The 13957-nt window shown below is 38.6% G+C and overlaps 2 protein-coding genes across 2 annotated transcripts in view; one reads left to right on the top strand and one right to left on the bottom strand.

Moving 5' to 3' along the window:
- The first annotated feature begins 238 nt into the window (after positions 1 to 238).
- On the top strand, positions 239 to 12589 carry LOC134578436 (uncharacterized). Its single transcript, XM_063437438.1, has 11 exons — positions 239 to 420; positions 2878 to 2970; positions 6328 to 6362; positions 6580 to 6654; positions 6756 to 6847; positions 6991 to 7104; positions 10823 to 10877; positions 11033 to 11077; positions 11166 to 11218; positions 11978 to 12042; positions 12121 to 12589. Exons 1-11 carry the CDS (start codon positions 330 to 332, stop codon positions 12216 to 12218), a joined length of 816 nt encoding a protein of 271 aa, XP_063293508.1. The 5' UTR covers positions 239 to 329; the 3' UTR covers positions 12219 to 12589.
- Positions 12590 to 13528: 939 nt separating this feature from the next.
- Positions 13529 to 13957, bottom strand: part of TMEM216 (transmembrane protein 216) — a 33496-nt gene continuing 33067 nt past the window's right edge. The window contains exon 6 of the mRNA XM_063437241.1: positions 13529 to 13759. Within this exon, the coding sequence (XP_063293311.1) occupies positions 13744 to 13759 (16 nt within the window). The 3' untranslated portion in view covers positions 13529 to 13743. The remainder of the gene's footprint in view (positions 13760 to 13957) is intronic.

The following is a 13957-nucleotide window of genomic DNA, read 5'->3' as shown; positions in this document are numbered from 1 at the left end:
TAAAGCCCAGTCAGCTTTATAGACTGAGCTGCTGTCCACGCTGTTCTGGATTATCACTAGTGTGAACTGCTTGGAATCCAAAGTTCATTTTTAAATCTCATTAACTGAAAATGTAGCTAAAATTTCCATTTTGGACTAAGAGTTAAATCCTGTTTCAATCCTTAGTAATTCAGACCTGAATGTATGTTTCAATATTCTGCAGTGCCATTCACAAACAGCAGGTGGCAGCAACCTTCCTTGTCAGCTGTTGCTTGGAAACCAATAAACTTTGTTTAAAGAAACAAGAAGGAGGCCCTGTGATCGTCTTTACTGAGCTACAAAGTGTCAGCATGAAGGGTAATGCTAAACGAGTCCGCATGCCAAGGAAGATCAAAGTGAGGCCGGCACCCACTGAAACCCTGAGAGCTGCAGAAACTGGAGGTGAGTAATTCTTGGTTATTGCTGCTCTCATTGGAACTTAAAGGAACACTACAGTCACAGCAATACAAACAGACATTACTGATACGTTCAAGGGGTCCATCGGGATCCCCATGTATTTTTGCCTGTTTGTATGTCTGTGTCTTTGTATGTATGTATGTCTTGTGTGTGTGTGTGCCTGTCTGTTTGTATGTATGTGAGTCTTGTGTGTGCCTGTCTGGGTCTGTATGTATCTGTCTGTCTGTATGTGTCTATGCGTGTGTGTCTGTGTATGTGTACATACACTGGCACATACACACAGACACATATACACACAGATACACACTGACAAACGCACACACACAGATACACACTGGCACATACACACACTCACATATACTGACACACAGATATACACACAAACTCAAATACACACAGATACACACACTGGCAGATACTCACTGACACACACACACACACACACTCACATATACTGGCACACAGATACACACTGGCACAAAGATATACACACACTCAAATACACACACATACACACTGTAGCGGAATGAACTTTTGGAAATTACACTTTATTCCTTCTATGGGCTGTTCGTATCTTCCCCACCCCCTCTATTATTTCATATATTTTTACTTATACTTCGTGTGTGCGACAGATCACCCTGTCCCTGGATTATCCAGCTCTTCACCGCGTTCGCATGGTTGTTCGGTAAATTGTATTCAACACCGCTGGGACTTCCACCTCCGGTTTTGTTAGGCAGATTTCATACAAACAGAGTAGCGTTCGGGGGAGCATACTCCCGAACAACATACGTGGGATGAGCATACACACGAACAGTTCATTCGTTATTTTTAGTATGTTTTACACCCCCGAAAGAGACCGACCGCACAGCCTGATTTAATGGAACTCTTTTGGGAAACAGCTCAGATCCAGGCAATCCAGGGATGTAAGACTTGAGGGGGTATCGTGTTGCCAACTATATGTTTTAGGGTGTTATTACTGCATATGTCCTGGACCTAAGAGTTAATATAATCATGTTGTGTATTTTATCTCAGTGTACTCTCAGGTCCAGTGGGGAATGCCCCTGGAATGGGTATCAGGAAACCCTTTGCATGGGGATTGACATAAAACCAGTTATACCCCCAGAGCGGAGTGTCGTCCAGTTGCTGGGGAGGATGTAAGAGATTCCTGGATTACTCTACTGTGTTTGGCTGTCCCCTTGGAGTACTTTACTTGTCCCAGAGTATAGTTTGGAGTAACCAGCGGAGGAGAGTCCCTGCTAGGACTAGTGGACACACATACACACACACACCACTTAGATTACCTTTACCCTGCAGGAGGATGACTTGCTTGGAGAGCTGCATGCTACTGGCTGAGGCTGGTGTGCTGCTCACTCTCTCCGTCCCACTCGGCGCTTTCTGTGTGGAAGGAAGTGACACAGTCAGTTCCTCCCAGCAACCCACACTACAGGGGCTTAGTCGTAGTCTTAAACAGCCACTGTTACTATACTGATACTATAGTGTATTACTGATACTATATTCTATTACTGATACTATTGTATATAGTTACTGATATTATAATGCATTTACTGATACTATAGTGTATTACTGATATTATTGTATATAGTTACTGATATTATAGTGTATTACTGATACTATAGTGTATTACTGATATGATATTATAGTGCATTACTGATACTATAGTGTATTACTGATATTATTGTATATAGTTACTGATATTATAATGCATTACTGATACTATAGTGTATTACTGATATTATTGTATATAGTTACTGATATTATAATGCATTACTGATACTATAGTGTATTACTGATATTATTGTATATAGTTACTGATATTATAGTGTATTACTGATACTATAGTGTATTACTGATATTATTGTATATAGTTACTGATATTATAGTGTATTACTGATACTATAGTGTATTACTGATATTATTGTATATAGTTACTGATATTATAATGCATTACTGATACTATAGTGTATTACTGATATTATTGTATATAGTTACTGATATTATAGTGCATTACTGATACTATTGTATATAGTCACTGATACTAGAGTCTATAACTGATAGTATATTGTATTATTACTGATACTATTACTGATACTATAGTGCATTATTACTGATAATATAGTCTATTACTGATACTAAACCCTGTTCCAAATTATTATGCAAATGACATTTTTCTCATTTACCTAAATAATTGATGTAAATAACAGTCAGCATAATTCTCATGTTATCAACTATTAAGAGTACAATGTGAAATTGACTTTGAATTCCCAACAATTCACATCGTATAGTGAGTAATCCTGCAGTCCTCTTGTATCCCTTCCACATATTTCCCAGTTTTAGCAGTTACCTGGTAACTATTTAATCTGGTAATTCACCGTCATTAGTCTTGTACACCTTCACAGTGTAACAAAATGCTTCTCATTACAGCTGCCACATTACAGGTTCACAACAGCCGAGACAAACCTTCATCAGCACCAGTTGTACGTTCCTTGTCACCCAACATCCTGCAAGATACAGATGGTGGTAAGACATCTGCAGAACAATTCAAACAGCCCCTCCGCCATAATAACACAAACAAACAAACTTGCAGATAACACAAAAATACAAACAAATCAAGCTATGCAGAAAGGTTTCTTGCTCTACATTTTTCCAGACTTAATTGGGGATCGCAGCCAGCTCAGTGAACGTGTCGAGATTTAAATATCAGGCAGAGAAGTGTTAGGCATCCTTATAACTGAAATAAAAAGTAAAATGTTGTGGTAAGAAATCAAATGCTGGAGATAGTGTATGAATGTTGGAGATAGTGTATGAATGTTGGAGATAGTGTATGAATGATGTGATTGAATGTTGGCGATAGTGTATGAATGTTGGAGATAGTGTATGAATGATGTGACCGAATGTTGGAGATAGTGTATGAATGATGTGATTGAATGTTGGCGATAGTGTATGAATGTTGGAGATAGTGTATGAATGATGTGATTGAATGTTGGCGATAGTGTATGAATGTTGGAGATAGTGTATGAATGTTGGAGATAGTGTATGAATGATGTGATCAAATGCTGGAGATAGTGTATAAATTATGTGATTGAATGTTGGCGATAGTGTATGAATGTTGGAGATAGTGTATGAATGATGTGATTGAATGTTGGAGATAGTGTATGAATGTTGGAGATAGTGTATGAATGTTGGAGATAGTGTATGAATGTTGTTATCAAATGCTGGAGATAGTGTATAAATTATGTGATTGAATGTTGGCGATAGTGTATGAATGTTGGAGATAGTGTATGAATGATGTGATTGAATGTTGGAGATAGTGTATGAATGTTGGAGATAGTGTATGAATGTTGGAGATAGTGTATGAATGTTGGAGATAGTGTATGAATGTTGTTATCAAATGCTGGAGATAGTGTATAAATTATGTGATTGAATGTTGGCGATAGTGTATGAATGTTGGAGATAGTGTATGAATGATGTGATTGAATGTTGGCGATAGTGTATAAATGTTGGAGATAGTGTATGAATGATGTGACCGAATGTTGGAGATAGTGTATGAATGATGTGATTGAATGTTGGCGATAGTGTATGAATGTTGGAGATAGTGTATGAATGTTGGAGATAGTGTATGAATGATGTGATTGAATGTCGGCGATAGTGTATGAATGATGTGACCGAATGTTGGAGATGGTGTATGAATGATGTGATTGCATGCAGGAGATAGTGTATGAAATATGTGAATGAATGTTGGCGATAGTGTATGAATGTTGGAGATAGTGTATGAATGATGTGATTGAATGTTGGCGATAGTGTATGAATGTTGGAGATAGTGTATGAATGATGTGACCGAATGTTGGCGATAGTGTATGAATGATGTGACCGAATGTTGGAGATGGTGTATGAATGATGTGATTGCATGCAGGAGATAGTGTATAAATTATGTGATTGAATGTTGGCGATAGTGTATGAATGTTGGAGATAGTGTATGAATGATGTGATTGAATGTTGGAGATAGTGTATGAATGTTGGAGATAGTGTATGAATGTTGGAGATAGTGTATGAATGTTGGAGATAGTGTATGAATGTTGTTATCAAATGCTGGAGATAGTGTATAAATTATGTGATTGAATGTTGGCGATAGTGTATGAATGTTGGAGATAGTGTATGAATGATGTGATTGAATGTTGGAGATAGTGTATGAATGTTGGAGATAGTGTATGAATGTTGGAGATAGTGTATGAATGTTGTTATCAAATGCTGGAGATAGTGTATAAATTATGTGATTGAATGTTGGCGATAGTGTATGAATGTTGGAGATAGTGTATGAATGATGTGATTGAATGTTGGCGATAGTGTATAAATGTTGGAGATAGTGTATGAATGATGTGACCGAATGTTGGAGATAGTGTATGAATGATGTGATTGAATGTTGGCGATAGTGTATGAATGTTGGAGATAGTGTATGAATGTTGGAGATAGTGTATGAATGATGTGATTGAATGTCGGCGATAGTGTATGAATGATGTGACCGAATGTTGGAGATGGTGTATGAATGATGTGATTGCATGCAGGAGATAGTGTATGAAATATGTGAATGAATGTTGGCGATAGTGTATGAATGTTGGAGATAGTGTATGAATGATGTGATTGAATGTTGGCGATAGTGTATGAATGTTGGAGATAGTGTATGAATGATGTGACCGAATGTTGGAGATAGTGTATGAATGATGTGATTGAATGTTGGCGATAGTGTATGAATGTTGGAGATAGTGTATGAATGATGTGACCGAATGTTGGAGATAGTGTATGAATGATGTGATTGAATGTTGGCGATAGTGTATGAATGTTGGAGATAGTGTATGAATGATGTGACCGAATGTTGGAGATAGTGTATGAATGTTGGAGATAGTGTATGAATGATGTGACCGAATGTTGGAGATAGTGTATGAATGATGTGATTGAATGTTGGCGATAGTGTATGAATGTTGGAGATAGTGTATGAATGATGTGACCGAATGTTGGAGATGGTGTATGAATGATGTGATTGAATGTTGGCGATAGTGTATGAATGTTGGAGATAGTGTATGAATGATGTGACCGAATGTTGGAGATAGTGTATGAATGATGTGATTGAATGTTGGCGATAGTGTATGAATGTTGGAGATAGTGTATGAATGATATGACCGAATGTTGGAGATAGTGTATGAATGATGTGATTGAATGTTGGCGATAGTGTATGAATGTTGGAGATAGTGTATGAATGATGTGACCGAATGTTGGAGATAGTGTATGAATGTTGGAGATAGTGTATGAATGATGTGACCGAATGTTGGAGATGGTGTATGAATGATGTGATTGAATGCTCTGTGCAGGGTACGAATGGTGAATGCTGAGTATGACTGCCAGCAAGGTGTGATTGCTGTATTTAGATTATAATTGGTTTGGGTTAGATGTGTTCACAGGGTGTAAATATATATCAGCATTTGCACTCCAGCTAAAGGATGATCTAAAGCAAAATTAAAATATGGACACAACAAAAACTTTCCTAGTTCCATGGTTGGCAACCTTGTTAGAGAATTGCCTATAGGCACCTGACTATCCAGCCTGACAGTCAGCACAGAGTTACTTCTATATGCTGGATATGCTTGGCACAGGCAGAACCGTCCTCAGACAGAGCCTTCCCTTCCTCCATTTATTTAGAATATCAGTTTCAGAGTTTATAGGCCTAAGACCAAAATGATCGACTTTTAACGTTAAGGAATCTTTCTTTGAAATGCTATATAATTTGCTGCAGAACCAGCACTATTTTGTTGTTCTGTGTCACACTTTTGTCCACTTATGTCTTCACAACTCTTTGTCTTCTGTATTTTCTCGTTCTCTCAGAGGGTGAGTGTCGTGGAGAAGATTCCTCAGAGGAGGTATGTTACATTTAGCCCTGTGACTGTCTCTGTGAAAACACATTTTACCAAGGAAAGCTTCATATGTTGTTGAACTACACCTCCCATAATCCTCAGTAAGAATTTGCTTCTGGATTGGCCAAGGATTGTTGAAATTGTATTTCAGAAGACAATGAGAACCTGTAGGCTGCAGCTTCCATGCACAGTAATACTCCAGATGTGTCACATTTTGTTTCAGGGTCCACAGATGTTCGAGGAGCTGTGTGAGCGGATGTTATGTGCACTGGGTCTTGTACAGACTAGTTTATCAGAGGTGAGCCATGAGAAGGCACCTGATTACATTACCGTCACATGATATATGTAAGGTCCTCCATAATGGAGGGTTGAAAATTGATTGTTCTATGTCTTCCACAGGTCTTAGATGTGAAGGATGAGTTGGTTTCGCAGAATGTGCCAAGTTCTATACAAGCTCAGATTTCTCTGTCTACTTCCAAGCTTTTTAGAAGGTAAGTCAAAGTACCTCCTTATCTGGACAACCTTGTGTTGCAAAAAAGGAACCTGCATTTATTGATGCCTCCTCACACTTCCTTACACGACTGCTGATGACCCCACATAATCATTCATAGAATCTTCTTCTCTTCCTCCCCAGTATGTTGGACTTACAAGTCCCGAGCACCGAGCTTGTACGGTTGGTCCGTTTATATGGTCCTCAATGGGAACAAAAACGTCAAATCTTGAACCAGCTTCAAGGAGAACACGAGAGGTGAAAGAGGGAAAATAAAAATGAAACCTGGGTGTCTTTTTACTAAATCATTAATTGTAGCTAATAAGTAATGTATCTATGGATCTAACCAGTGATTGACAGAGAATAGTGAGATGTTTTGTTTTTAAAAAAATTAAAAATTAAAGGGACACTTTAGTCACCTGAACAACTTTAGCTTAATGAATCAGTTTTGGTGTATAGAACATGCCAATGCAGCCTCACTGCTCAATTCTCTGCCATTTAGGAGTTAAATCCCTTTGTTTATGAACCCTAGTCACACCTCCCTGCATGTGACTTGCACAGCCTTCCATAAACACTTCCTGTAAAGAGAGCCCCATTTAGGCTTTCTTTATTGCAAGTTCTGTTTAATTAAGATTTTCTTATCCCCTGCTATGTTAATAGCTTGCTAGACCCTGCAAGAGCCTCCTGTATGTGATTAAAGTTCAATTTAGAGATTGAGATACAATTATTTAAGGTAAATTACATCTGTTTGAAAGTGAAACCAGCTTTTTTTTTCATGCAGGCTCTGTCAATCATAGCCAGGGGAGGTGTGGCTAGGGCTGCATAAACAGAAACAAAGTGATTTAACTCCTAAATGACAGTGAATTGAGCAGTGAAATTGCAGGGGAATGATCTATACACTAAAACTGCTTTATTTAGCTAAAGTAATTTAGGTGACTATAGTGCTCCTTTAAGTAACTAATATTGATCACTATTTACACAATTGGCATAATTAATAGTGTCAGCAGCACAAGTTGTGGTGCCAGTATTGCACATGATGACCTCATACATTCAATTAATTATGCTAAATATTATTTGATATGATTAATGGAATATTTAAATATTCAAATATTCAAATTATGCAGCAGTGCTCCCAACTCAGTCCTTAAAGACCATAAATAATGTTAGCTTTCTATGGGATGGAAACAGCGACATGCCATAATGTGATCATTGAGAGACAGAGTTTAGTTGTTATTTACCTAAGCATTGAGTCGATTCTCAGTAAACTGTCAGCAATATATTTACTAAAGTGTGGACTGCCTAGAATTCAAAGTAAATTCCACATTGTAGGCCAAAAGCTGAACTGGGAACATTATCAGTTATGTTACCACTTGGCCTATTTTTGAGATAAAGTTGCAATTCACTCTGACTTCCTGACAGTTTACTTGTTAGTGAATAACCCTATGAGACTTTCTCTTTTACTTGATGTGCCCTTAGCCTCGTGCAGAGCCCAGATGGCGGCTTTCACTGACATAATGGACGTACAGTATATTTAATACACAGTCTACGGATGTTAGAAGGCATTTTAGAGAAACTTGTAATGTTTGACAGATAATTTAGACACAAGCAAAGATACACTGTCCTCGATTGAAAAATAAATCATAAAACATAACATTTAATGGTAATTCATAGATAAAAAACACACACCACTAAGTAAACCTAAATATGTGAACAAAAAAATAATTCGTGAGGGAACGTAACAAAGTAATAAGGTCAGTAATTATATATAGGAAAACCTACATATATAGGAATTATATATAGGAAAACCTACATATGCCAGGTAGGATGCCCAGCATTGAATTGAGATAAACATGCTTTTAAGTGGGCTCTGGGAGTAACTACATTGTTATATCAAAAAAGAAGAAGCGGAGGTGATATTGAAACAGTATCATAACCAGAGAAAGATTTAACAGCAATCAGAAAGCTGTAACGTTATGAGGAAAATAGTGAGTATCGCCTAAACAGTTGTTTGAAATGTCAGTAGGATAAATATAGTGTGACGGACCGCCTGGCACCCCGACCGGGTACCTCCATCAATCGCTGCTTCCTAGAACTTGTGAGCACCATAAGCACCGCACTGGAACACCATAACCACCGCAGCCCCTTAGCCGCCGCAGCTATGCTGGAGTCTCACTGTACCTTCTCACCCTGGACCAAACTCCTGGATCCAACTCCCAGTGAGACAACCTCTCATCCAAGAGAGTATAGCAGGTATAGCAGTGTAGCTCTTACAAGAGCTAGTGATGATAATTCAAGGGAGTATAGTGATTATAGCAATCCCCAGAGTGTGAATATAGCTCTCCAATTCCCCAAACATGAGCCTAGACTGCATGAAGGGTAAAAGGAGTCTGTTTAATGGCAGCCACAACTGGCCTTATATGCAGGTACTCATGCAAGGGGCACTCCCCCCTGGACCTGAGAATAGACTACAGTAAGAAAACATACACCATTACATTGGCTCTCAGGTCCAGGACACTCCCATACAAAATAGGTCAATCCCTCCTCTGTACTGGGAGATAATTGAGTCAGCACTGTATTATAGAAACATAGAAACATAGAATGTGACGGCAGATAAGAACCATTCGGCCCATCTAGTCTGCCCAGTTTTCTAAACTCAATTATCTCCAGGCAAAGAAAACATACATTTTTACAAAACCCCCGAAATACCTTTAAAAATACATAAAACCCCCTGTTACATCCCGATGATAGCGCGGATCTGGGTGACCAACCAATCCAAAAATCTCCCAGATCAGTTCAGGGGTTCAGGATTTTCCTGGAAGTCATAATTTTGACCGACCGTGCACATGGTCCTATGCCCAAAACAATTCCAGGGAATCAGGGCTAACGGTCCGTTTCTCTCTTTCTGGAGTACAAAAGTACATAAATCACATGAACAGAGCCTTTTAAAGTGCATTGGGCAAGGTATGTTGCAGGGCCCATAGTCCTGAGGCAAGAGGCTGGCAAGCAGGCTCCTCCAGGAGCTTGTGGCAAATGACCAAACCAAAGGGCGTTTTTACACATATAGTAAATCCTAATGACAGATACAATGATGTATGGAAATCCTAGATAATAGAAATTAGAATCTAGCAGTGCTACCTCAATGACAGGTGGTATGAAAACATTACTGAACTGAATAATAAATAGGGAGGACGCAGGAGCAGAGAGAAACTAGTCGAAAGTCGAAGGGCACTTTCTCATATTTAAATAACTAGTCCATCCATTGTACAGCGCTATGGAATTTGCTGGCGCTATATAAATAATAATAACTGCCTGACAGATCACCTAATCTCCAGCAGATAAAAGAAAGCTATTAGGTGTAATGATAAATCACGGTCTCGGATCTCTTGCAGGAGACCAGTATCGCTGCTACGGATTCAATATCACCTCCGCTTCTTCTTTTTTGATATAACAATGTAGTTACTCCCAGAGCCCACTCAGGCTGGGATTTTTTAACCCCTTAAGGACCAAACTTCTGGAATAAAAGGGAATCATGACATGTCACACGTCACGTGTCCTTAAGGGGTTAAAAGCCTGTTTATTTCAATTCAATTCTGTGCATCCTACGTGGCATATGTAGGTTTTCCTATATATAATTACTGACCTTATTACTTTGTTACGTTCCCTCACTAATTCTTTTTCTGTTCACATATTTAGGTTTACTTAGTGGTGTTTGTGTTTTTTTTTTTTATCTATGAATTACCATTAAATGTTATGTTTTATGATTTATTTTTCAATCGAGGACAGTGTATCTTTGCTCCTGTCTAAATATTCCTAATCAGGGTTAACCCCTTCTCTGTCCTGTAATTTTCCTCGATATCAATAGCTTCCAACGTTTTCTTTAAACAAAATGTTTGACCGATAACATGCAGCAGATCTGTAGAGATTTGATGATCAGATGTGTGAACGTTCCGTTATTTTGTATCTGATTCTCTGACAGGCTCCAGCGACTCCTTTCCTTGGCCCTGCGACGGGTTCAGTTTTTGGAGACTCAGGTGAGGAAATTGTTGACTATATGCAAAACAGATATAAATCTCTTTGTTTAGATTGACGGTTATACGAATGGCGCAAGTATTTACCAAATACTGCAATCCTACATCACTTATTATTATTATGAGATTTCATGTAATTGTCTGATTTCTCTCCCCAGTTACAGCATTTCAGAAACTGGGAAGGTTTTTCTGCCAAACTTTCGGTTAGTGAAATAGATTTTTCCATAAACTGCGCTTCACTTACTTGTGTTTTGTGTCCTTAATGTTTATTTATGTTATCTCCCTCTGCAGAGCACAGGGCACGCCGATATATCACAGATGTTACACAGATTAGACCTGGAAAGGTAAGACAAGACACTATTATAGCTCTCCATACCCTGGCCATGCGTGGGAGTTTTACAGTAGGAAGTGTGATTTATTACTGAGGAAATGGCCTTCATTGAGTTTGTGAGATCCACAGGGGCAAAATCTGTATAATTCCTTCCCTGCCCAAAACTCGCCTTTCAGCAATCACTTCTCCTTTTATCGAGTAAGAGTGAGAGGAATGCAACACTAACTTTAAAATTAAATATATTTAGTTAAAGGTATTATTGTTTTAGATTCAGCCCCTATCTTCCCCCATTTTAATAAAAAAATAAATAAAACCATTAGACTTACTTGTTAACCAGCGCCAGGACCAGTTCCTCCCTGCAGTTGCTCCACCTTTTATGAGATCATCAGTATTGATGATCTTTGTCCAATCCAAGGATTCTCATAGAGAAGCATTGAAGACATTCGCCATATGCATGTAAACATCTGTCCCCCTAATCCGATGGTCTCATAGAGCTTGGTGGTGTCATGCTGTGTGTGTAGACTCCCAATGTGAGGACATAAGAAATTTGGAAGGCTTTCAATGAGGAAGCGCTCTAGAGGAACGGTTTATGACAACTATAAATATTGCCATTTCTCTGGAGGGGGCAGGGTCATGAAGTAATGTGGCCATGTGGACTGGCCACATTTTGCTTGTGTAGGTCTTTGAATTCCACAACTGACCTGTGTCTGGAAGTGGGGCAGCCCTCTCTGTGATGTTTTGCATAGTAATAGGTTTGCCCATTTTGTTCCAGGGCAGATGGACACATTGCAAATGGCGAAAACAAGGAAGAAACTAATGAAAACTCATCATTCACAGGTACAGTTATCTTTTAGGCATCGCTGTTATACAGACTCTGTGATCATATTGTTCTGAGCTTTCTTCAATACATTTCAGAGTTGCTTGAAGACACCTCACACAGGTACCAAAGAGGAACCAGTAACATTCATGAAGAGGGCTTACTACAAATGGGGGAAACATCTCGGAGAACGTGATTTGTCGAAGTTTTCATACATCCACTCAGGGACGTTGCAATAGTGAAACAATAAAGTACTATTCTCAGTAATCAGGTGGTTTCATTCTAGTGAGTTTGTGCACAGAGACTTTGGCTCTCTGTTTATGGGTCTGTTGGATCCTAAATACACTAAGCAGGTTTAGTTTTTTGTAAAGACCGCCCAAGTGACAGGTCCTCTTGCATGGTGGCTCCACAGTGGACAGAGTTACCTAAATCTCTCCATTCACCTGCCGACATCTTTCTATCTTTAGCTACTGGCAGACGAAGCCACCAGGAGCTGTGTTAACGTTATGCTAAACCGTGCACCTACCATAGTTTATTCATGCAGTAGTTTATATATATTGAAGCTATACACAGGTTCTCATGCTCTCTCAGTTAACCCAACATAGAGCTGTGCTCCTCTTGTCATTTCTTTTCTTTAAATAAATAATAAAGTGCATTTATTCTTGACATTCTTGCTATACACACACCTTTTTCTTGGCATTTGAATTAGGGAATAGCACTCACCTAACGTTTAAGGGACACTCCCTTTAACTTGCTGAAAAGCTTTATGTGTGCATAGTATGTGGTCTTTTTTCCATTTTGCAGAAAGTTAAAATTCCAACATTGAGAAAGCCCCAGGGAGGTGTTTATCGGGTGGTGGTGTGGGTGGTCTATCCCTTGTCTGGCAGTAGCAGGTATTGCGACAATGTGTTATTCCCCTCATTCATCTGTCCATTTTTTCAAAGCTTGGATATCGATGCTATTTTTGGAGACAACAAGTCATCTGTATAATATATTTTTCCTGCTTGAACCCTCGAGTACCTCTGAGGGCTGCCATGACAATCTAATGCCATTTGTTTATGGCTTTTTTTTAAATATATCAATAAATGTGCACTTTTTTCATTCTTTCCATATTCTCCATTTAATTTTTTCTATAGACTATAGGAGCTCAACCCTGTGTGCGGACTATTGTATTTATATTGTGAAATATTTTCTATGATTGGGAAAAGTCCAGCACCAGGATCTATACCCCATTAACCATATGATCTAAGGATTCCTATCAATGCACTAAGAATCTACCAGATACCAACGATACTATAAAACCGTGTTGTGGCATTGTTTGAGGTTGGGATTTTATATCTCATCCACATTTTTCGTTTCAACTTATTGTCTATTCCTCTGGTACCTTAAAAAATAGTGAACAGAAAATGCTCATAAAAAAAAATTACTTGCAAAAATAAAAGGAGGGATCAGCCAATATGTAATAAAGTATTTTAAGGAGATGTGAGAAATTATAAATGTAAAAAAAGGATTTTATTGACCATTATCAGAATTCATTATACACATGATTGAAATGAAATCAATATCCACCTCTGATAACACACAGACAGGTGAAGAAAGTGAGAAACAGCTTCACAGCATACGGAGTAAGAGCTCAGGGAGAAACCATGGGCTCGTACCATTTGCACAGCAAACAGAAGGATTTCCAGGAGGCCGGAAGAGACATCCTGATCTTCAAATACTCAGTACGACGGGTCCCTGCGGAGAGCAACAACAGTGATTATAATAAGAGTCCTAAAAAATTATACTACGTTTTATAAATAATATGGACCGTCCATCATAGAGACTTTGGAAGGATTACTTGCACACAATGGTTATGAATTATTATTAGCATATTTATAGTTTAAGGCAAGCATGTCAAACTTTCTGCTTTGTGCTGTGGCTGTGACCAGCAGC

The sequence above is a fragment of the Pelobates fuscus genome, chromosome 12 (genome assembly GCF_036172605.1).
Source record: "Pelobates fuscus isolate aPelFus1 chromosome 12, aPelFus1.pri, whole genome shotgun sequence".
Classification (NCBI taxonomy): Eukaryota; Metazoa; Chordata; class Amphibia; order Anura; family Pelobatidae; genus Pelobates; species Pelobates fuscus.
The sequence above is the reverse complement of the archived record's forward strand: the minus strand, read 5'-3'. Positions and strand labels throughout refer to the sequence as shown.

Excerpts from the sequence above, each read along its gene's own strand:
- LOC134578436 (XM_063437438.1), top strand. The coding sequence starts at position 330 with ATGAAGGGTAATGCTAAACGAGTCCGCATGCCAAGGAAGATCAAAGTG. Across the intron at positions 2,971-6,327 it reads CATCCTGCAAGATACAGATG|AGGGTGAGTGTCGTGGAGAA; the intron begins GTGGTAAGACAT and ends TCGTTCTCTCAG. Across the intron at positions 6,848-6,990 it reads ACTTCCAAGCTTTTTAGAAG|TATGTTGGACTTACAAGTCC; the intron begins GTAAGTCAAAGT and ends CTTCCTCCCCAG.